Raw genomic sequence first — 26,093 nt, 5'->3', positions numbered from 1 at the left:
TCGTTCATTAAGGAATTGAGATTGTTCATGTCCGTTTGTGGCTGTTTGTAAACGGACACTAATTGTCAAACAAACACCAATGGGCGCTAATGAACGTCAGTGGACAAACAAACATAAATATATCAAAATGCTTAACATAAACACTAATGAACATTATACCATATGATATCCAAAAATACTTAACTTTTAACATAGTAACCAAACACATGATCATATTAAAATATTGTTTTGGTGTACAAAATCCACAAACTTCTAGTGTTTTTAACGAGAAACAAGCTTCAAATTCTTCATTTATCAAGGAATTTCAACATACCCAACACTATTAAACAACGGATATCGAACGGACGTTAGTGGACGTTCATGAACACTGTTGAACGAATGCGACATTTGCCCATGTTCGTCCGTTAAGCTTACCGAACAAAATTTTTTTGTCCGTGTCCAGTTCATTTATTAAACGGACAAACATAAACGAACTTCCTACCAAACAGATAGCCGGACGTTCTGTTCGCTTATAACCCTACTAGGGATGTAAACGAGCCAAGCCGCTCGCAGGCTACTTTAGCTTGGACCAGAGCCTCGAATAAAGCTCGTTTTGGCTTATCGAACTTTAACGAGCTTAGTGTATATTCAAGTTTTACCACTTTTGGACTTATGTGAGTTAATTTTACACTACTACGGTCGAGCTCGAGCCGAGATTTGACCCGTTTTAAGGTATTGCATGAGCTAAAGCTTAGATTTGTTTAAGGGTTTTTTTTTTCAATTGTATAAATATAATATATAATTTATATTAATTAATTAATAAATAATAAACGAGCTCACAATAATGGCACGTGGTATCACTTTTTTTGTTAAAAATTTAATGGGATTAACATTGGGGACTAAACGTGCAATCGTCTCGCAAATATTTAGATTAAGTTGCAATTCTAAATCTAGGGATCAAACTTGAAGTTTGGCCAAACCACGGGACTATTTTGTTCAGTTTTCTCATTTTGTTTTTTGGTGAGTTGATTATCATAAATTTAATTGGTTATTCATATTGACCAATTTCTTTTTTAGTTTTACTTTGGACTGGGACGAATCTTTATACTAGTCAACTGTCAATTACTATTCATTAGAATTCGTAGTTCATACTAAGAAAATGTTATCTTTCTACTCTGTATAGGAGTGAATTAATAAACATGATGTTGCAATGAATTTATCAAACATTCATTTTATTACCTTTGAATCTTGATGTTAGAAATGAGTTGATACAATCACGCGAAAATCTGAAAATGTTTTTGGGTTTGAAAATGCATGAAGTTAGTCAAAAGCTAGAGAAAGAGATGCTTAAATACCCTAGACGAAAGAGAGCAGTGTTGCAAAAATCCCGAATAGATGCCGATTAGTCGGATCCTCACTTCACTGATTAATTTTGGGCTACTCGGCCAATTAATCGGTCAACAGTCAAATCCGGCCAAAATCAGGATTAATCGGCTTTTTTTATGAGGTGTTGGCCAAAATCAACGGTTTCCGACGAGGTTCCGACCAAAATAAACGGTTTCTGGAGAGATTCTTGCAAAAATCAACGGCTTCCAACGCGATTCCAGCCAATTTTCGACCAAAATGTGTTTGTGTATGTATAAAATTGAAAATTGCATATAAAAATGTGTGCGTCTATATATAAAACTGAAAATTATACATTAAAGTCTGATCCGATCAATCCCGACTAATCTCGATTAATCCTAATTAATCGCTAGTTCCCACCCTACCGTCCAACTAGCGATTTTTACAACATCGAAAGAGAGTGAGAAATGTGAATATTTTTATCCACTTTTTACTCTCAAAAGTTAATCCGTTACCTATAGTCTAAAAATGATGTCAACTTTGTGACCTGACTCTTAACATAGTAAGTATAAAATTAAATCAAGTAGGATCGAAACAAACAGTTTATAATGTAACAAACGCACCAACAAAATTACCATTTCTTCATGCTCAATCATGTACAAAACCATTTTATAAATAGTGAAAACCTAGCTAGTTGTTTAAAACAAGATCTTATCACATGCATGCATAGATTTTAGTAGTGAATCACACATGACTTCACTAGGTTCTCTACCACAAGCCCAACAACCCCTTTGCTTCTCATCAAAGTCTATGCCTCCCATTCTATCCAATATTTAAACACAAATCACTCATCAAAAAAACAAAAGTTACAAAACAAATATTATACATAATTAAGTTGTTTTTGAAAACAAATCAAGATGTTGGATTGGGGCCCGGTTTTTGTGTCGGTGGTGCTCTTTGTGTTATTCACACCAGGGTTACTGTTTCAGCTTCCAGGACATAGGCGGTGCGTAGAGTTTGGTAGCTTTCAGACGAGTGGAGCGGCCATCTTGATGCATTCGTTGCTTTTCTTTGGTTTCACTTGTCTCTTCTTGTTTGCCGTTAAGATCCATCTCTACATCAGTTAACTACTACCGAATAAAACCGATCTTATTCTATACGATTTTCTATGCTTTTTTGATAAAACAATAGGATATACCAAAATATTTGTTTGAACATTAAATATATATCTAAAATGTGATGATCTTACCTTTTTCTGAAGATCTGTAAGGGTATCCAGCATGAACTGAGTCTATAAATGTATAAAATCGTAGCGTTAACATATGTGACAATTTCAATATGCTTATTTATAATCAAGTCGGTTTGATTTGGGTTGTGTTTAATCTTTAAACGGACACATATATTAAGCTTTGCTTTAACTAAAAATACGGGCCTTTTAAATCGTTTTTATATAAAAATGTTAGATCATTTATGTAACAATTCCGAAACGTGATGCGTTACATTTTGAGTTGTCATGTCTAATATGTTTAACAAAGATCGATCATGCTGACATGCTTAACCTCTTTAATTAAAAAGCCCGGCCCGTTTATATTTAGAATAAAAAAAATATAAGTTCAACCTGTTAACTTGTTTAACTAAAGCCCCATGTTCAGGTTATATGATTTTAAGTGAGTCCGTAAATCTTTTGACGCATTAAATGTACACATGTGTGTGTGTAAATATAATTGTGTATGATATTGCAGGTACTTACCCGGGCTGATCTGATTTGCTTTAAAGATGTATCGAGTTGTCGTTCGAGTGACTCGAGCTCCTTGCAGCTCAAAGGGCCAAGGTCTTCACCCAAAAGATTCCTAATAATATTTACATAACAGCCATTTACATCCAACAAATATATACATATGAGATTATATATGAAGTTATTAACCCTTTATATATTTTCAGATAATTACCTCTGAGCTCTTTGTAGTTCCTCATAACGTGCTTTGAGTTTCAAGTACTCCTGCTGACTGCTTAGCTCCTGTAGATCATTTATTTATAAATGCTATTGAACAATATAATAATGCATTATATATAGTTTATACCATTAATATGTATGTAACTTGATTTTTATAAAATAATGTAAATTGCTTGTAATTTCGGATTTCCTATCAACTTGTAAAATTATTGCATTAAAAATTAAAAAGAGAAAAAAAAACAGTAAATATGTTACATCAAATGAAGGCAGATTGTAATATTTTAGTAACGAAGAGTAAGCTTGTTGCAGTAAATGATTAAAAAGTGTCATGTGCTGGTAAAAAGTAAATAGTTTTATACTAATTTTTAGTAGTTTTAGCCCTTGTAACAATGTCTAGATACTAGACCATACTCATGTCAAGGTATTACACATTATACATTTGGATATAGGAATATCCAGGTATTAGAAGAAATCTTTGATCCAAAAGACATAACCTTAACATATTTACACTTGCCTACAAGTTAAACAGGTCGTGTTGGTGGGCCGAACCCGACAACGAACACAATTTGTGATTTTGTATTGCTTATGTAGCCAAACTGTTAAATTTTCATTGTTTATTGGTCATGATCGTTAGCTTTTCTTTGTTTACATAGCAAACCTTACTATATATAGGGGTCAACTATACACATTCTGCCTGAGTGTCTGACATTTAATCTCACATTGTTTTAAACGCCCGTTTGAGATAGAGGTCTGATGGTTGTTTTTTGACTAAAAGTTTTTAAAGTTTGTCCGTGTATGGTCAAAATGACCGTCAAGGTAGAGGTCGTACAACTGTTTTGATAAAAAAAAAAAATTCAAAGTTTAACTATCTGTGGTCAAATCCCGTTTGGATATTAACAGACGGTCGTTTTGATAAATAATTTTTGAATTTAGTCAAAACAATTGTCTCTTTGTTTTGTTAACGAACATATAATGGTGTGAAATCATATGTAGATGGTGTACCTATAACATAACCCCTTTGTAATGTATTTAATATAACATTTTAGTTGTCGTGAGAAATATTGATAAATTATGGATACATATATTTATTTGACTGACTCTATATTTTTTTTCTCCATTATATCCTACCTATGACAGTGTAATGTGTAAAAACCACAGGATTAATTAAAAATCTATTTGATGCCCAGTTATTCACCAGTTTATAATAAAGCTTCAAGAGTTGTTCAAGGGATTATAATATATGTATTAATGTTATATATCTGAGCTCTAATGGCGGCCGTTTGCATGCTGTCAATCTTTTTGTTATTCAGTAAATATTTAATGGTTATGAAAATTAAAATTTGTTTTTTGTAAAATAAAATTAAAGTGTCTTAGATGTTTATTACTTGGACGTTTGTAAATTATTTTGTAGCAGTAGTATGTGAGGTTATATCTCTAATTACCTTAAACCCTAAACTATAATAGCTACTTTATAAAGACTAGGGGTGCAAACGAGCTGCACCTGGCTCATTTTGATTTACGAGAGGTCGAACTTGGTTTCTTTTGATCTCTTTTCCTAAAGCTCTACTTCGGTTCATGAATCATTTTTTCAAGCTTGAGCTTGGCTCGACTCGTTTATTATTTATTAATTAATAACAAAATGGCAAAAGACATGACCTGATTTCATTAGACGTCCTTTAATGAAAGAAATAGCAAAAGACATACATCATGTTTCAAATTCCTTTCACGTTGCGTCCTTTGACACTAACCAAGTTAATTTTTTTCTTAAATATAGTCATGTGCAAGGCACACGAGGGTAAACTTGTCTTTCTACTCCTTAAGAGACTATTTGTGTAGATTACTTAAAGTTTGGGCAAAAAAATAAAAATTAATAAAGATTTAAAATATATATTTATCTCTCATATTCTCTCTCTCTCTCACTGTGATTCATCACCACCATCCACCGTCACTATTAATCAACCGCAACTACCATAGCCACCACCGAACTATAGCCACCAACCCTAGGCCGCTTCGGATACCACCATTAACCACCACAGAGTCTCCACCCTTCTCTCCCATTACCGGCTACCCAACCGCCGTCATCTCAAACAACACCAAAATCTCCTCTTCATTTATTGCCAACACCACCGACACCCTCTTTTTCAGAGTCACGAATCACTGGAAAATAGAACAAGGCACAACAAAATCGGGGATCTGAATATGCAAATATTGGGGATTTGAAGTAGATACTCGGAGTTTTCTTTAATCGTCATCATAGATTTGGTGTGATTTGGTTTGATTCAGGCCATGTTCCAATGGTGGCGGCATTAATGGTGAGATTCGTTTTAGGGTTTGATTTTTGGCTGGTGCTAATGGCGGCGGCGGAGAAGTTGTGGTGGTTGTGAAGAGCATCGCAGTGGTGTTAATGGTGACAATGACTAATCATAGCAAGTTGTGGTGGCGGAGGGTGTTTTGATTGGTTATTTGGTGGTGGCGGTGGGAACGATCGGCAGCAAGTTGTGGTGGTTGTTTGGTTGGTCGATGGATTGTAGAGAGAGAGATGGTGGTGGTTCAGAGTGGCGGTCGTGTGGTAGCAGTTATGGTGGCTTAGTTCGGGATGGCAATGGGGCGTTGGAGACGATGGTGATTGTCGCCGTGAAATTGAATCCGGTGGTGGTGGCGGCTAGGGAGGGTGAAACATAGCGTATGAGAGAGAGAGAGAGAGAGAGTTTTGTCCGTTTGTGTATTTTATTTGTTAGTTTTAATTATAAAATAAATTATATATAAAATTACAAAAATACCCCCATGTGCAAGGCACATGATTAGATTTAAAAAAAAAATTTAACTGGGTTAGTAACAAAGGACGTAACGTGAAACAAATTTAAAACATGAATTATGCCTTTTGCTATTTATTTCATTAAAGGACATCTAATGAAAATTAGGTCAAATATAAAGGACGTCTTTTGTCATTTTATCTTAATTAATTTATATATACATTTATATTGTTTTTCTATATTTTTAATTATACTTTTTATACATAACATAATATATCTTATTTAGTTATTTTTATTATAATTTTTTATATAATAAGCTCGCGAGCCAGCTCGAGCTTGATAAGTGAAGCTCTGGCTCACGCTCGGGCTTGAGCACGAGCTCAAACTCGTTTAAGTTCGACTCAGTTTGAGCTTTTAACGAATCAATCTTAAACAACTCCGTTCATTTGTACTCTTGATAAAGAGATTAATTAGTAATCACAAACGGTTCTTTTTATATAAATAAAAATATGTTTAGCCCAAATTACCAATTATTGCTATAAAAATGTGACTAACAAATTTGGTTGCTGATAAAGTAATACACTATATAGTTTAAAGTTTGATTAAATAAAATATTATAATGTCTTAGAGAAGTAACCAGTTTGACTGATGCTGCACTCATCTACCCTAAAGCAATTAATATAATGCAAAGGGCATATTATATTGTATCTACAACATGTAAGTTCATGCATTAATCTATAGGATAATCAAACCTCCATTAAAACCAATTATAAATTTTTTATTTTTATAAAAATTATGTTAATAGTTTTTTTTATGGATTTTTTATTTATAAATAACATACTATTTATAAAATAAAACAATTGCTAATATTTTCTTTTGACCTTACTAAATTCAATCTACCCAAACCAAAAGCCAGCTATTAACCAAATTAACCGAACCATATTTTCCAATAACTAATTTAATGAACCGTTTATAGCCAAAGTTGATCGTTATGATTAATCTAAAAATCGAAACATTGGCCATCAATTCAATTTAGTCAATAATCAAACGGAACCAACCGATGCATAGGAAGGAATATACTCACCAGTGCCTCCCTAGCAGATACATTTATCTCAGGTGCTCCATAGTTGCACTTTTTATACCTCTCAAGTGTCTTTAGCATGCTGGAAACAAATATGCAACAAATAAAAATTAAAAATAGTTATATTACTAAACATAAAGTTTAAAGATTATTGATGTGAGCAAACTATGTGATTCTTAGTTTCATCAAAGTCTGTTTTCTTTTTCGTCAGCGTCAAACTAGGCTACTCCTAAATACACCGAAGTTTGTTTTCGGTCATAATAACCCATTTAAATATGTTATAACCTTGTAATGTACACGAGCCCAATAAGGCAAACCCAAAATATTCAGACAGTTATTTAATTCAGATATGAGACTAATTTAAAGTTAACTGCGGGCATTAGACGGGTATAATATTAAATGATATCTGGCCTGATTATCAAAATATATATACGTATCTATTTACCCAGTATGCTATACATGTAAACATTTTTTTTTTATTTTACTTTTATCCTTAGATAATAGAGTGATATGCTATTTTAAATATTCTAGGTCAATAAAGTTCTATTAAGATTAGAATAATAAGAAATGTACTTTACATAGCAGATTTTTGGCCATGTGGATGATATAATTATGTTTTAACCATAGAAAATAAATCAGATTGGCAATTTAATTTGTTCCACCAAAGATAAAATTAAATTAAATTAAATATAGTATGACAAACCCTATTTTCAATCAATCATGTTTAGAAGAAAAATCATACATAAAATTTAAATATAAAAATAAAATAAAAATCATACAAATATTTTTTTATGAAATATAGAATTAGAGCTAGCAAACACCAAAACAAATTATTATGAAATCAAAAATCAGAAAAAAAATTTCAAAACCAAAAAACTAAAATAAAACGAAGTGAGAGAGAGAAAATATTCCTCCATGAAAACACAACTCAAACCCTAAAAAAGCTTTACACAATTTGAATTCACAAAATAATATAACTGAATTAGACTGAAATTGATCAACGAGAAAGCTAGAAAAGGCTAGCAAACATGTAATCAAACATATGTGCAAAAAAAATATAACGATATTTATATGTAACAAAAACTGATTGATTTTTTCAATTTCAAACAAAACCAGCACCAAGTTCCATAAAAACCAAAACATTCACCAAAACAGCAAATCATACCAAGTCAACCACTAAATTACATTTTCCTTTTCATAAATTCATCCAGATCTATTATAAGTATGTTAAAAAACCGAAAACCGAAAGACTAGATAACTGAATCTTATCTGAAAAAAAAAAAAAAAAAACAGATCTACAATTTGGTGTGCAAAAAAAATCAAAACCGAAAAATTTGATAGCTGAATCATATATGTACCCCAAAAAAAAAAACCCTTCGAAAAGTGTGTATACACACAAACAGATCTACAATACTAAATTAGGTGCGTGCAAAAACCTGATAATTAACTGGAATACAATCACAAAAGCAGATTTAACCTTCGAAAAGCGTATATACACAATATAGATCTCAAATTAAATGTGTGCAAAAATTAAAAATCAAAATAAAAATCCGATAACCAAACCGTTTCCGTAACAAACAAAAATAATAAAAAAAAAAATCACAAAAGCAGATTCAACCTTCAAAAATCGGACATACACACATACAGATCCACAACCTGTAAAAAAATTAAAAAAAAAAGTAAAAATAAAAATAATGATACTGATAAAAAGAGAAAAAATCCGATAACCGAACTGTATCCGTAACTCAAAAAACCTAACCGTAGACTATAAAAAGTATACTTTGAGCTACTGCAGATCTACAATTATCCGTGTGCAAAAACCGAAAAAATCCGATAATTAATTAACCGAGCCATATGAGTAACCAAAAAAACCGAACCGAAGCAAAAGAAGTATACCTTGAGCTACTGCAAAATTCATAAAGTTTTCCTCTATTAGAGAAGATGATCAAGGCAACTTCGGCATCGCAAAGGACCGAAAGCTCATAGGCCTTCTTCAAGAGTCCATTTCGTCGTTTCGCAAAGGTAACTTGCCGGTTAATTTTGTTCTCAATTCTTCAGTTCAACTCCACCTCTTCCCATTATAATTATAATTTTGTAGTAAAGCACAAAATTTGTAGGTAATTTAGTGTATAGCCATTTTGGATTTCATTACCTTGTGTCACTCTTTATATGTTTATAAACAAACACATTATTATTATTATTATTCCTTTATAGATATACAGATATATGAAGTGAGAGAAGGTGAAAATGAGAGTGTATGTATGTATATGTATAGGTGTGTATATGCATGACGTAGATTTGTTAACTAAGTTGTTAGTATTAATATTATATAATAAGACTTTTTAACTGATCGATATTAAATTGGTATATGTGATTAGGGGTGGAAACGAGCAGCGCTGAGCCCGCAGGGCTCGAACTTGAACTTGGCTCGTTTCGAGCTCTATTTTCAAAGCTCGAGTTCGGCTCGTGAGTAGATTTTGAAGCTCGAGCTCAACATGTTTACTATTTATCAATTATTTTTTATATAATTATAATTATTTTTATATATGTTTTTCTATTATAATTTTATGTATAAAATAGTATATATTATTTAGTTATTTATATTTATTTTTTCATAAAATTATACATATTAATTAATAATTATTGAATATATCTTTTTAAAAAATTATATAATTGCCAGACTTGTTTATGCTCACAAGCCGGCTCGAACTCGATAAATGAAGCTCGGGCTCGTTTATTAAACGAGCTTACTTTTAGGCTCGGGCTCGATTAAGCTTGGCTCGATTGAGTTTTTTAACGAGCCTATATCTAGTAGCTCGCGAGCAGCTTGGCTCGTTTACACCCCAATATGTGATGTCAGTTTGTTTTAATTAGTTAACAGTAAACAAATAAGGAAAGTTATTATATCTTGAATATGGGTATAGACGAGTCGAGTCGTTCGCTGACTACTTAAAACTGAATCGATAAAAACTCGAAACGATCAGAGTTTTTTTTGGTCAAGCTAGCCTCAAAGTTTGTATAGCTATGGAGGCCGAGCTCGAGCTTTGTATGGGAAACTCCTTTGGCCTCATCGAGCAATAACGAGCCTAGCTTGTGTAATTTTTGGTTTTACCATTCTGAGATTGCTATTGATTAAAAACATAAAGTCCGAGGTTTGACTTGCTTAAGGTTTCTTAAAATATATAAAATAATTAAAAACATATATAAATTAGTTTATAAGTAATAAAAAACTCAAGTCCTTGCTTAAAAAAACGGTTTCCGAGCCAACTCGACCCTACTCGACCTCCGCTCTACTCGTTTACAGCCCTAACCCTGAATAAAAATTTTGCAAATTTTGGAATTATAAATTAAGTATTTTAGTTTTTAGACTAATATTAAAAATGTATTTTACTTGACGTGTTGTAGTTTGTATGAAGAGAAGTTGCTTGATTCTGATTTATTTGTCGTTTTTTACCGGTGCCATATCAAAATATAGAAGTTTTTAATAATTTAATACATACTATAACTTGTTCCACATAATTATAAATATGATCAATATATTTGTGTTGTTAACTCGTAAACGGTTTTATATACATTTTCATGTGTCAATTTTCCTCTAGAGACGTATGAATTTAATCAATACACATTTGTATAATTATATCAAAGTTGGTTAAATAATATATGATATTATATATAAAAGGTGATATTTCATAGAATAGTAACGAACTTTCCAAAGTGTTCCAACTAGATCACTCATGCATATTTTACACAAATCGGGTCATTAAATCTTCAAATCGAGTCTCTCCGATTTTTTCGTGCGTCAAGAAAGAAATTAAGGATAAGATGTAGGGGTCAGAATTTGCAATATATGTAGTTAAATTTGAAAAATTTTTAAAACGTTAATTATATTAAAATTGAAAAATAAAGAATCCATGTCGCCACTCAGCGTCAACTTAAAAAAAAAGATAAAAAATTTTCTATGTAAAACAAAAAGGAAAAAGACTACAAAACATGTTAAACCTTTAATTTAATAAAGTATGAAAGTTGAATTATTTAATTGAAACACTTTTTAAAATTGAGTGATCTAATTGAAACACTTTTATATATAAATTTGTATAAAGTTAATAATATATGCTTAAGTAAATTAACTTAACAATAAGTAATATATTAGTTGTTGTTGCGCTTAAAAGAAATGACCACAAGCTAAACTCGAGTTTCATATATAAAGTTTAAAACAAATCAAGCTTAAACTCTCTTAAGACTGATATTAAGCGTAACAAACTAGGTTCATTTACGTTTCCTGTTTTAGTCTTAAAATCAACTTTACATGACACTTTAGAATCAATGAAAACGACAAGTCAACCATACTTCAATTATCATAATTTAGCCATGAAAACCACTCTTAACCGTAGACTAAGGGCTATATTAATACTTTCCTTAAAAAAATGCCGGCTAACCTATGCGCCTTTAATTTTGTAGAAAAACAAGAAAAAGTACAATACTTTTAATATGGTAAAATGTTCTTGTAAGAAAAATGGTGAAGTAAAATAATTCAAATAGTATAAGTATTTAACCCCTATATATAATAAACTAGATTTTATTCCCCGTATTACGGAGTTTGTTTTACATTATTCGTTTTTAATATTTATATATTTGTATTTTGATTTTAATTTTATTTATTGTAAGAAAGTTAATAATTAATATACTTGATGTTTGATGATAAAATAGTTTCACAAATAAATGATATGTTATAATCCGGTTTAAAAGCTATCTGGGTTTGGTGATACCCATTACCCGTTTATTTTCTTTATTATAAAAGTGTTTCTTAATTATAAATAATATCTTTTTTAAATTAAATAGGATATTAATTTTTAGTATATCCCTATTTTATTGGATTTTTATATCTATTTGATGAGATTAATTTTTAATATAATGAGATGCTATAACCAGTTTAAGAGCTATCTGAGTTTGGTGAAACCTTTACCAGTGAATTCGGATCAAATGCGTGAGAAGCCTTCATTACAAATAAAGCATTCTGATGGCTTGAGAGAATGATTGTTTTACATTTTTCGGTTTTTAATATTTATTTTTTGAATTTTAATTTTTTTTATTGTAAGAAAGTTAATAGCATACTTAGGGTTTGATGATGAAAGAGTTTCATAAATAAATGATATGTTATAACCCGTTTAAAAACTATCTGGATTTGGTGACCCATGACCCGTTTATGTTTTTTACTATAAAATTATTTATTAATTATAAATAATATCTTTTTCTTTTTCTTTTTCTTTGGATATTAAATTTTAGTATATCTCTATTTTATAGGATTTTCATATCAAATAATTGGTAATATTAATTTTTAATTTAATGAGATGTTATAACCCGTTTAAGAGCTATCTGGTTTTGGTAAGACCCATACCCATGAATTTGGGTTAAATCAATGAGAAACCTCCATTTAAAAATCAAGCAATCTGGTGGCTTCCATAAAAGGGAAAACGACCACATCGCGACACGTAAGATTTTAAGGTTTTCATTTATATATATTATAGATCAGTACTACTATAAAAACTATCAATTTTTAATTTTCTTTTGTATAAAAAAAGTATTAAAGTCAAAGGGAAAATTTCGAAAATTCATTTTTATAATAAAGTTTCGAGTTTTGTCCACATTAGGGAGCGAGTTACCAAAATTGCTCGGATTGACTATATTGTTAAAGTCAACAAGTTTTTTACAAAATTGGCAGGGACAAGTATTTAGTAGTTAAAAATTTTTCGGAACGAGTATTTTATAAAACAAAATGTAGGGAGCGAGTTTTTTGAAAACAATTTTGCCGGACGAGTAAATTGTCAAAAAGTTTGTTTTTTAAAATATTATATTATCATAATTAATTTTAATCATAATTAATTACTTTTATATTTTTAAAATATAAAGTTTTATAAAATTCCGAATGTACCGTCGAAACACGCTTTTTTTTCTAAGTCCCGATGTAAATTTTATTCAAAATCAAGCGAGTCAAATTTTTATCGAAGTTTTTTTTACCTATGTACCTCTAAATTTGTAGAAAATAAGAAGATAAAAGTATATTACTTTTGATGTGGTAAAATTGTTCTTGTAAGAAGAATGGTAATATTTCTTATAAGTAAAATGATTCAAATAGTATAACAATATATATAAACACGGGTGTCAATTTCTGACACGACCTGAAACCCGACATAAAAAAATATAGGTTTTGGGTCGGCTGACACGACCTGTTTTCTTAAACATGTCAACCCGAACCCAACACGTTTAAAAAGCAGGTCAACCCGAACCCAACCCGTTAAAAAGTGGGTTGACCTGTTAGCCTCTTTAGTAATTTTAGAGAAGTTAATATTTTAATTTTAGAAATAAGAAGTTGATATGCTAAAAGTAGTTATATAAAAACACTCTAATGTAGACATTAAGTAATAAATTCTAGACTCTTAAACTTAACTAAATTACTAACCAGCAAGTGAACCGGTCGACTCTAGTACAGCTAAGTAAGTCCGGATATCGAACCCACGAGACTCTTTAAATTACGTTTCCTAGCTAATTAGACTCGACTACAAAACACGACTTATTATTTATGTTTGTTTAAGGGGGTTTTATATAAAATACTAAATTAATACTATAATTAAAACTAATTAAGAAAAGAAGTAAATTAAACGAAAACAAAGTTTGTGATGAAAATAAGATGATGATGAGAAAACTACCTAGGCTAGACTCCCCTAAATTTCGGTAATGAATTGACTCGAGAAAATATTTAGTTATGGACTGGGATTGTATAATAGACACCTAAGAGAAAACCCGAACAGGACACCTGACCCTTCTCAAGAGACACCTATGGGTTTCTAATAAGTTTTAACGCACACCAGTATCAAAAATCAAGTTTCCTTACGGTCACCTAATTATTTATGACTTAGTTCCTTTATAGGAAATCCTACCTTACAGCACGAAAATCAAAGTCAGTTAAAATATTTAATTGATTCAATAGACAATAATTAAATAATCAAACCTTAGATGGACTCCTTACGAAGAACTAAATCTAGCAAGATCAAATAATAAAGATCTTTCAATAACCTAGTACTTTACAGATTTAGGTCAGCAGTACACTTAGGTTTAATTAATTAATAATTATTATTCCTATGATCTAATTGCGAATCAATCATAAAATAGTAAAAAACACAAAGTAGATGACTTAATAGCAACCTATCATAATGACAAACAATAATCAAGGCAACTATGGAATAATAATAATTAATCAAACAATCCTAAATATTCATACGCATCAATTTAATATAATTAAACATTTTACTAAATCATAAAACCATAACGCTAAATAAATCCCAAATCAAAACACAACGTCTAAGTAGGTTCATCATAAGCCTAGGCAGTCTATAATGTTTGGCCTAACATCATAAAATAAAACAAAACAATAATAAATGAATTCCTGGTGAAAAATAAAAGAACGAAAGATTAAAGGCGATAAAACCCGTGGTCTTCGTTCTTGATCAATATGCTCACCACCGTATGATTCCAAGCCTTCAAAACCTCTAAAAGATCTCCTCTTGAGCTCTCCAAATCGTACGGCTCTTCAGGTTATGATTAGGGTTAAGTTTATGGGTGTGTATATAGACTTTCAAGACCAATAAACTTAAAATTAGTAGAACATTCTGGAAATCTGAGCCCAAAAATTTAATACTTGTAGAAGATTCTAGAAATCTTAGCCTATAGACTTAATATTTGTAGAAGATTCTAGAAAACTGAGCCCAAAGTGCCGCGCGACGGGCCTTCTCCCATTTTGCTTATTTTCGCCCTCTTTTCGACATGATTGTAACCCGGAACCTAAAATATTCAAATGAATTAGTAATATACAAATTCTAATAAAAACCAAACGAAAACTAATAAAATATTATATTAAATATACAAGGGATTTATATATATTTAGCGTTATATCAAATATCCCCACACTTATCTCTTTTTCGTCCCTGAAAAAGTCTCATTGCAATGGGATCAGAATTTGAGAAACACGATCTTAAAAACATATTAGGTTATCTTAAAGCTCAGATAAACGTAAAAACCGCGATTGCTGATATTGTTGTCCACTTAAACCCAACCACCAGCCTATCAAGCCCCCACGCACATTAAGCATTTAAGTTCATGTGACATCAAAAACCTATGAGTCTCACACCTTTGGAGTTAAGATCTACTTACCCCATCTTAAGCATAGTAAAGACAATTAAAAATAATCGAGTTGAAGCAAACTGGTTCAACATATCACCGTAAGATAACAACCCCTTAATGGTAAGAAGAAAATGCACTTAGATGGAATTAATGGATGATAGGTCAAGTGAGGTCATACGAGCATGCCCTAAATATTATTAGACTTTGTCCTATATATTCCCTAAGAAAATATTTATTGACTAAAAACTTCCGAGCCCCAATAGTGTATCCTCAGAGTCGCCATCCCCTTGGTAACACGTAAACTCTCAGTCTCGTCTAGTATGTGCCCTTTGGCCTCTTTTTCTATTTTTGAGAATGCTTCTTTGGCATTTTTCATTACTTTGCTCTTCTCAGTTTTTCTTTTTCAGATCAACTTTTGGAATATTTATATTTAATTTTTTAATTTTTAATTTTATTTTTTTATTGTGCACTTATGCATTTTTTACCTAAAAATATATAACTAAATTCTAAGCTCGTATAAAATTGGACATTTGCGGGCGCCACCACTCTTTATTTATTTTCATAAAACGGAGTGGCGTGCTAATTTTAAAGTGCATTCAATTCTCACCACCTTAGGGTAATAAGCTTATGGTAATACTCTCTATACCTTATCGAATTTCGGCTTCACTGTCCCCCTTAGGATGAGAACCCACAAAATTTAAGATTAATTAGGTTTATTAAGAATATGCAATGGAAAACCTTTCAAGACTAGTTGGGCCTACCGACACATCCCAAGTTAAGTACACCTTCTTTAATATTATCTCATATTATTAGTAGTTTGAAAAACCGATTCCCGATAAGTATCCTCATCTCCCATTTAAGTGCAAAAAGAAACAAAATCAAGGGACATTTTTCAAAACTGTTTTTTTTTTTCAAATTTTTTTTTATCTGATTAAAATTTAACTATGACTCAAATATCCTATCCCCATACTTAAATTTAGCATTGTCCTCAATGCAAGGATAAGGACTAAAAATAAAAAGAAATTCGAAATACAAAAACTAAAAACCTAAAAACCAAAAACAAAATTAAATAAAAATACGCAAGATAGATAATGGAAAAGACTTAGCTGGTAATATGCACATGAAGATATGATGCTAAAGTCTTCTTTCATGTATGCCTTCCAACTCCAAACGTGCACATCAAACAAATATCCCTTTCTCTCACACACGAGCGGAAACGGCAAACATCCAACAAATAATATCTAAAACATATCTTATCAACTTGATAGAATTTAAACATTCAAAGTATTTTACCAGACCATCCAACCCAACCAATAAATAAAACATGAATAAATAGCAGCAAATAATAAAAGGTATATAGGTCGGCTGCTCCATCCCCACACTTGAATTTTGCATTATACTTCATGGGTGTCATTTTTCTAGCTTTCTCAATCCTGCAAAAAACTTAAAAACAAAAACAAAGAAGAACTACAAAAATCTATGTTGGTGACGCGACAAGACTCAAGAATAAAAATGGGATAACTATACAAACTCTACGCTTGAGTTTTCACTCAATACACTCTCCTATGTGAACTACTCAACTGTCCAAGTGGAGCTTCCTCCACCACGGTCAAACTCCATGGTCCTCCAAGAAACTGCATCACGATACGACCATTCATCTTCAATCTTATTCCTCTTATCTCCAACTTTTGCAAACTTCACAAACTTTTGCAAACCACTACCTTTCTCTCTATCAAACTCCATCGACTCTCGAGAACTCGCGACCTCTCTCTCCTCCTCCAAACAAACTCTGACGAAACGGGGATGCTCAAGACATGGATCCATGCTCGGAATAAAAGACTCAATTGCATAAACGGGATGACATGGATCAATGAGACCGTCTTGACCACTCGGGTGTCTCATGGATTTAGCAACATAAGTGACACTATCATCACCGGCTCTAAGAGTGATCTTACCTTCAAATACATCAACGAGTGCCCTAGCAGCATGCAAGAATGGACGACCTAAAATAATAGGAACTCTCTCATCGACCTCCATATCTAAAACCATAAAATCTACTGGGAAAACCAAATTATCGACTTTCACGAGCAAGTTTTCTATGATCCCCCTAGGATACTTCACCGAACGGTCAGCTAAAGACAATGTCATGCGGGTGGGTGTGAGCTCTCCTATGCCTAGCTTCTCAAACAATGAATATGGCATTAAGTTTATACTAGCTCCTAGATCCGCTAAAGCTTGGCACGAGGTATCCCTACCAAACAAACATGGAACAGTGAAAACACCGGGATCGGGTAACTTCTCCGGAACGTTATTGAGAACTACTGCCGAACACTCTCCGTTCAGTGGAACGGTCGAAAGCTCCTCCAGACTTTCCTTTCGCTTAAGAATATCTTTCAAGAACTTGGCATATTTCGACATATGCTGGAGGACCTCGATAAATGGAAGATTAATCCTAAGCTGCCTAAACATGTCTAGGAAGTTCCCGTACTCTCTTCTGAATTTCTGATTCTTAACGCGGGCTGGATACGGCATACGAGCATGATCTATAAGCGGTGAAGGCCTAACATCTCTTGGTTTCTTTTCCTCACTTCCTCTAACTATGGACTCACTGGTTGGTACGGTACTTGCCGGGTCTAGCATAGGTTGCACCCTCCAAGGAGTCTCCAACACTATCTCCTCATCCACAAACACATCACTCTCCTCTACCTCAAACTCTCTCTCCGGACCTAAAACCCTACCACTACGAGTAGAAATTCCATTTATTTGAGCGGCCGGATTCTTCTGAGTAGAACCTGAAAACTGACCTGGGGGTCTCTCATCTAAACGTCGGGCTATATCACCTACGGTCCTTTGCATGTCGCACATAGCTGATTATTGATTCTTAAGAAGTAGATCATGCTCGGCAAGAGTCTTTTGAGTAACTTGATCTCTAGTAATGATTTGCTGCATCATCTCATCCAACTTCTTACACAGATCTGGTCCATTACTCCCACATTGACTACTTTGATCCCCATTAAACGATTGATCCTGTCCCTAGTTAAGATTTGAACTTGGTTGGAAACCAGGGGGTGTACCGGAAGAACGCCAATTAGAATTATAGTTATTATTTTTATAGTTGTTCCAATTTGAATTATTATTACCATTAAATACATTAGGAACCCTATTCTGCCCTTCTATGAACTCTACCTGCTCCTGACTCATCAACGGACAATCTAAAGTCCCACGCCCTCCTCTACACAACTCGCACTTATCAACCTTAGCCTTAAGTTCTCCAATCTCACGGGTTAGGCTCTCTAAGGTAGCAGCCAAACTAGTATCCAGATTGACCTGGTGCACACCTCGGACGGATGAGGGCGTACTAGTGATGGGATTTGAATTCCCGTTACGTAGCTTTTTAGCAAACTCAGATTGGGCAAAACTCTCAAATAATTCATTACACTCAACTACAGTTTTCTTATCCATTAAATTACCTCCAGCAGCAGCGTCGAAACGAGCCTGAGTCTCATAAGTCAGCTCATTGTAAAACTTCTCAACAAGGGCCCAAGAAGTAAGACCATGCTGTGAACAACGGGCCAGCAAACTCTGAAAACGCTCCCAATCTTGATAGTACGGCTCGTCCGGCTCCATATAAAAAGAATGAATCTGGTCTTGGAGACGAGATGCTTTGGCAGGCGGGAAGTATTTCTTCAAGAAAGCAGTACGCAAAGCCTCCCAAGTAGTGAATGCTCCAGCAGGTTGCGAATCAAGCCAAGTGGCGGCACGACCCGTAAGTGAAAACGGGAACAAGCGAAGGAAAATAGCATCTTCATTGGCACCTTGCAAGTTGAAAGTTCTGAGCACACGGGTGAGACGGTTGATGTGCGTTGGTGCGTCTTCATCGTCACGGCCATGGAATAGATTACTCTGGGTGAGATTGGCTATGACGTAAGAGGGAATCTGCCAGGAATTGGGGCTATCGATTACGGGGGTGATGACAGGCGAGTGGTCTCCGGTGAAACCCTCGAAGACTTGTTAGTAAACGGTTCGGTTTTCGGCCATTTGAATATCGGGAATGGTTTTGGGACTCGACGGCGGTTGTCACACCCCGATCCAGGGCCTAGGAGTGTGACCATCAGTTGGTACCTGTTTTGTAAATATATCAGAGTAGCGGGTTCATTTTAGCGGAAGTCTTTAAATATTAAAATATTAATTTACATTATCAAAATTACTCGGGAATTAAACACCCGAGTTTCAGGTTTACAAAATCGTGATATTAATAATACAAGGATTTGTAATATTCAAAAACGAGCCATCTCGAGCGATCTTCTATGACTCCAATCCTTGTATATCATCTATTATCACCTAGTTACCTGCAAGGGTGGAAAAACACGTCAGCTATATGCTGGTGAAACGTTGACTCGATAAAACATTTATAACAGTCGTTAAATACAAACATAGTTTTCTGTTTCACAAACTTAGTAGGAATGCCTGTCCATTCTCGGGATTTGTACCACTGCCTTACCACACAATTCAAAGGTTCTCCGAGTATATAGCCCCTGTTCGGAGACAACTTTTTCCTAGGCTATATAACCCTGTTGGAGAACCGGTTATGACTGACTTTGTTTTGTATGCCAATTATCAGTTATGTTTGGATCCAGACACATGTGTATTCGGTCTGAGTTGCTTTTTATTATCTATTTTGTATTATAACGATTTTAGAGATTATATCTCATGCAAACATTTATCAGACTCTTTGTAATAAACAACCTATCTATTACAAGAGTAAAATCAGTTCAGACAGTAAAAGGTTAACATGTTCACCTTATATTATCAGTAGGAAATATCAACCTCCTTGGCTTCAGTATGCTATTAACCTATATTCATAATAGGTATGCATAAGTACCTACTTGGTATTATTCAGCAGACTTTAAGTCTGTTACAGTTTCAGCAGACTCGAGGTCTGATCAGCAGACTTGAAGTCTGATTTAGTTCAGCAGACTCGAGGTCTTATCAGCAGACTCTTAAGTCTGATTCAGCTCAGCAGACTCGAGGTCTGATCAGCAGACTCTTAAGTCTGACCTAACCTTAGTATAGTTATAGTCGTTTTATGAAAATACTTTGAATTTACATATGACGTTTGGAATAGCACGCTTTGGCCTAATAAAGGATATCACGTTGGCAAACTTCTCCATGTAAGCAAACGGGTCCCGCGGTTGATTGAGATTTGTACGAATTGCTTTCCTTAGGCAAGAAGAGTCTACTAATGATACCCTCCTTCTAGTTACTACATGCCCGTCAAAATAATAGTTTTGATAACATTAATTCACAAGGAAGTAACGTCTTTACTTTATAAAACATTACTTGGAAAATATTAATAGTTTAACGACTATACTCTTAACTAAGTTATAACTAGATATTTAAAGTAACTAGTAAAGTAACTTAACCTTAATCCTACCTTAATCGGCTCGACGAGACTTAAGAGTTAAGAAATCAGCAGCGGTTTGGCTTGTACTTCGTTTATATGATCGACAGCTCGTTAAACAGCGTAACGACACCTCGTCTCTTTGCAAAAACAGCCCACGGCACCTCGGAACTCTCTTGCACGCTTACCAAGGTTAACTATGTGAAAACTAAGGTGAAAATGGGATGAAATGGCTTGAACCCGTAGCTGCCCTTTTATAGGCGAGTTTTGCAGACCATCGCGTAGCGCGATGGCCTTTTCCCCAAGGCCGTCACGTAGCGCGACGCCGCAATTAATCAGAAGCTGCCACGTGTTGACACGTGGTTGGCCACGTGTCCCGGGTTACTTAACCTGGTCATCGCGTAGCGCGATGAGACCCGTGAGTTTCTTCGTCGCGTAGCGCGACGCCTACCTTTTTCTTGAAATGTGTGATTCTCTGTCGCGTAGCGCGACAGAGTTCATCAGGAGACCATCGCGTAGCACGATGGGTCTAAAAACCCAAAATTTTCATTTTAAGTCCTTAAATTTTCAAAATTGGCATTTTTAGCCCCTTAACTTCTAATATTGACATTTTTGGCCCAAAACTAGATGGGGTATTTTCATGGTGTTACAGCGGTGAACTGTTTGGGGATGACTTTGGTGGAGAATCTATGATGATCGGTGATGATGAACTGGGCTCAGACTTTAACGGAGTTGGTCCACGTGAACTAAGATGTGGCATAAACCTGAAAAACACACAAGACCAAATCAATAAACTCTATTCAAATACTAAAATAAAAATAATAAAAAAATAAAATATACTAGACTTACAATTAGAAACGAAATAAAACAAAACAATAAATAAAGGAATTCATGGTGAAAAATAAAAGAAACGAAAGATTAAAGGCGATAAAACCCGTGGTCTTCGTTCTTGATCAATATGCTCGCCACCGTATGATTCCAAGCCTTCAAAACCTCCAAAAGATCTCCTCTTGAGCTCTCCAAATCGTATGGCTCTTCAGGTTATGATTATGGTTAAGTTTATGGGTGTGTATATAGACTTTCAAGGCCAATAAACTTAAAATTAGTAGAACATTCTGGAAATCTGAGCCCATAAATTTAATACTTGTAGAAAATTCTAGAAATCTTAGCCTATAGACTTAATATTTGTAGAAGATTCTAGAAAACTAAGCCCAAAGTGCCGCGCGACGGGCCTTCTCCCATTTTGCTTATTTTCGCCCTCTTTTCGACATGATTGTAACCCGGAACCTAAAATATTCAAATGAATTAGTAATATATAAATTCTTGTGACATTTGTCAATTTCGGGTTATTTTATACTTGTATTCTTAATGTAAAACCGACCCGTTTTGTATCCTGAACCTTTCGATATTATCAAAATGATGAATTGTATGTTAAATATTTGTTTATAGTTGTTGGGTTAAAAAAAACACCCTTTTCGGTTATTAAAATTCCCCGAAAACGCTCAAAACGAACTCCGGGGACTAAAACTACCAAAATGGAGACTTGAATGACCCATTTGTAGTTTGTGCTTTCTTGGGTCTATAACCAACCCATTTTCATGAAACACCCTTTATGAAAGACCATTCAACTTACCCTATATATACACACCCATCTTCTTCATTTGTGTTTGCTCATTTCTTCATTTCTCTCTCAAATTCTTGAATTCTAATGTTGTTCTTCATAAGCTAATCTTTCATTTTAACTAACTTCTCAATACTTAAAGCTTGATGTTACAACATATATATAATATACACTCCTTGTTTACCTTCGGTCTTTCATTTCTCCGGTCTCGGTCGGTTGAAATGTCGGACTAGTAAGGCAAGGTTACATGGAGGACTTTGTAGTCCTTGTTTATATATTTAACAAATCTAACCATATAACTTGTTATACTTGCTTAAATTCTACATATTTTAGTTTATTTTTCATATTTGTCAAGTTCCATGGTATTGGGTATGTGGTGACTAGCCTCGGTTTCATCCTGAGTTGAGAACCGAACCAAAAACCGAACTTTTGTTTAAAAGCATTATTGTTAACTTTTTGAATGTAAAACTTGAGTATTATTATTTATAAGTTATTTTACAAGTTCCATGGTAATTGGGTATGTGGTAACCATCCTCGGTCTTATTCCGAGTCAAGGACCGAACCAAAAACCGAACTTTTGTTTAAAAGCTTTATTGTTAACTTTTTGAATGTAAAACTTGAGTATTATTATTTATAAGTTATTTTACAAGTTCCATGGTAATTGGGTATGTGGTAACCATCCTCGGTCTTATTCCGAGTCAAGGACCGAACCAAAAACCGAACTAAACCGAGTTCACTCGCTTAACACACACAAGTGTGTTTTTAGCCACCAAAACTCATATTTTTCTTCAAGATTATGTTTTAAATCAATTTTAGTTATTTTCTAAACATACTTGGCATGTCGGTAACCAACTTGATCTTATAACAAGTTCGAACCGATAAGGTCGTATACTCGCTTAACGAACGTTAAGGTTCTTCACAATAGAACTACATACTTGGTTAAGTCTATTTTGATTTTATTGAGCTATCTCATAACATTTATTATTTTGGGAAGTTAACTGTGAGCTTGGTCAATTATCAAGTCTCGAACCGACAAACCCGAACACTCGTTTAAACATCGTTTTGGTATTCTTATAACCAAAGGTTTTGCAATATCGCATTTTAACCCACATTATTACTTAACATAGGTTGAGTAAAAAAAGAAAAAAACTAATGAATAGAATACCGAGACCCGGTTTCGAGTAAACTTATTTTACAAAACTCGTTTCTTTAATTTCTCAAATATTTACATTTTAAATCCCAAACTTTATTTATTTACTTTATTTATCATGTATTTTATTTTAAACCCTTCCAAGACTACCTACTAACACAAGACCCGTTTAATATAGGTCTTGCTCGTTAAACCGATCTCTCCGATTATTCACGACACTATCTTTCAAGTTACTTGTTAATGTGAGTACTTTTTCATCCCCCGTTTTCCATCTTTCGTTTTGGGGGTGACATTGCATACTTATTCAAATTCAAATGATTTATACTTGAGTCTTAAACCACAACACGTATTGTATATGTTTACTTAAATAAATGCTCGATTTGGTGTTATATGCTTTACATGATTATGTGCAAATTCTTGAATGCTAAGGCGGGTAGCCTCTTGAATGCTAAGGCGGGTAGCCTCATCAAAGTATGATCATACGTTAATTCCGAGTATATATGGTATCCCCATATAGAAAGGTGTCGTCAATGTATTCTTATTGACGATTTCATTATTGTCGTCAATGTATTCTTATTGACGGTTCGTCAATGTATTCTTATTGACGGTTTTATTCTCTAAATTGTTGCTATTATTTATTGTTTTCATATACTAGTTGTGGATTTCATACTATATACTTATTGTCCAAAACTATAAAAATTGCTCACCAACCTTCGTGTTGACAAACTCTATTTTATGCAATGTTACAGGTTTGATGTTAGCTTGATTGGATTACTTGAAGAAACTTATTATCTTGGCTTTAGGATATTAGAAAATAAAAGAACAAGTTATTTGTTTATCTATCTATTTGGCATTTTGTATGAACAATTGTTATGTTATTTATGATGATATGGATTTAAATGAGTTGTTTAAATATTGTAACTTTATAGTGTCATTGTGCGATGAGCAATCATGTCGCGCCTCGACGGTTCCGCCTTCATTGGTCGGGGTGTGACAATTCTAATAAAAACCAAACGAAAACTAATAAAATATTATATTAAATATACAAGGGATTTATATATATTTAGCGTTATATCAAAAGTTTTAAATTTTAAAGTTAAATACATATATTTTTAATTTTTCATATATCAATTAACTTTTAAAAGTAAAACTAACTTCTTTTTACACTATATTTATCTACTTTTTACTTAAAAAATTTTCATTTTATTAGTTCTAACTATCTATTCTCTAGTTATTTCATTCGTTTATTCTTATCTTAAACTAAATACGTGAACCTAAGTTTAATTAAGAATAAGATAAAAATACACAAAAATAATTAGATTTATCACAAATTATTAGCAAGTTTTTATGAATAAGAATAATTAATTGTTTTATTTATTACCAAGTCAATAGGTATTACTCATACTCATATATGAATGTAAAATGGGTTTACCCGAACACGACACGAATTTAAATGGATCGACACGACACGAATAAAAATATGAGTTGGGTTAGGGTTAAAGAATATCAACACGCTCCCGCCAACCCAAAACATGTCAACTCGTTAACCTGTTAACTCGACACGATTGACACCCCTTTAAATCCATCGATACTACTATAAAATGAGGTTTTCTACAACCACCCCCCAAATTGCTAAAAAAACGACTATTGCTCTGTATATATAGCTATACGCGGCGTATTGGTGGGTTTTTTCTAGAAAACCCATCAAAGTTGTCTTATTATGTTTTTTTTCTTTGTTTTCTTTTCTTTTGTTATTATTATTGTTATTTATCATTATTATTATTAATATTATTTATTTATTAATAATTTATTATTATTCAAAATTCGGCAAAGGGCGTCCTCGGCGGCGCTTCAAACCCACCACACCGCACGTCTCATGAAACAAAATACACACAACAGAATTTTTGATCAGATAATATATATACACACAATGTCGTGGTTCAACCATTTATTTCCAGAGTCGAACGAGAAGGAGCTGGGTTACGCCGCTAATGATCAGCCTAGCACGTCTTTGTTACCCGACTTGAACCAGGTTTCGTTTTATATTTATTTAGTATGAAGTCGGTAGTTGTACATGTTGGGACGGAGATTTGGTGACTGGTTCGGTTTTGTTATGTGAGATCAAGAGAGGCGGTTTATACTTTATAGGGACTTTTGAAAAACTAAACTATATTTAATTGTAATTTAGGTTCCGTTATGATAACGACTTGAAATTTGTCTAGGCATCGGCCATTATACTACACCATGCCTGCTATGCAGACACCGCCTATATGAGCCTAATATTGTTCACTCAACACGCCACTACTAATCGAAAAACAAAACGCCGTCGTTTTACAGGATCCAGTCTTCGCACACGTCATCAAGTGACATCCAGCCAACACCACCGGAATCACGTACGTGTTGGAGAAATTGAATGTTGGTTTGACAATGTTTAAGAAAAGATGTAGGGAGCTTAACATAAAGAGATGACCTCATAAAAAGCTTAAGAGCATTAAGTCACTAATTCAAAATGTTAAGGTAAGTTGCTATAATAGTATTATACATATATTGAAAGTTCGTTTGGCAATGTTAATTTTCCCAAATAAGCCCTGCAACCGAATGCTACCGTTAACGAAAATCACGGATCCGAGAGATT

At 33.4% G+C, this 26,093-nt stretch overlaps 1 protein-coding gene and 1 pseudogene across 2 annotated transcripts; one reads left to right on the top strand and one right to left on the bottom strand.

The window, feature by feature from the left end:
• The first annotated feature begins 2,240 nt into the window (after positions 1-2,240).
• Positions 2,241-2,450, top strand: LOC143535219 (uncharacterized). Its single transcript, XM_077029535.1, has one exon. It carries the CDS (start codon positions 2,241-2,243, stop codon positions 2,448-2,450), a length of 210 nt encoding a protein of 69 aa, XP_076885650.1.
• A 27-nt stretch (positions 2,451-2,477) lies between these two features.
• On the bottom strand, positions 2,478-9,260 carry LOC143535218 (agamous-like MADS-box protein MADS4; annotated as a pseudogene). Its single transcript, XR_013135675.1, has 6 exons — positions 9,008-9,260; positions 7,115-7,193; positions 3,273-3,340; positions 3,074-3,173; positions 2,573-2,614; positions 2,478-2,489 (listed from the first exon to the last, which is right to left on the bottom strand). The product of XR_013135675.1 is annotated as an agamous-like MADS-box protein MADS4 (transcript).
• Between the last annotated feature and the right edge of the window lie 16,833 nt (positions 9,261-26,093).

This window comes from Bidens hawaiensis, unplaced genomic scaffold, assembly GCF_021521415.1.
Source record: "Bidens hawaiensis isolate Kalapana, Puna unplaced genomic scaffold, B.hawaiensis_p1.1 tig00010432_1, whole genome shotgun sequence".
NCBI classification, from domain to species: Eukaryota; Viridiplantae; Streptophyta; class Magnoliopsida; order Asterales; family Asteraceae; genus Bidens; species Bidens hawaiensis.
Note: the sequence above shows the minus strand (reverse complement) of the source record. Positions and strands in the feature narration are given on the sequence as shown.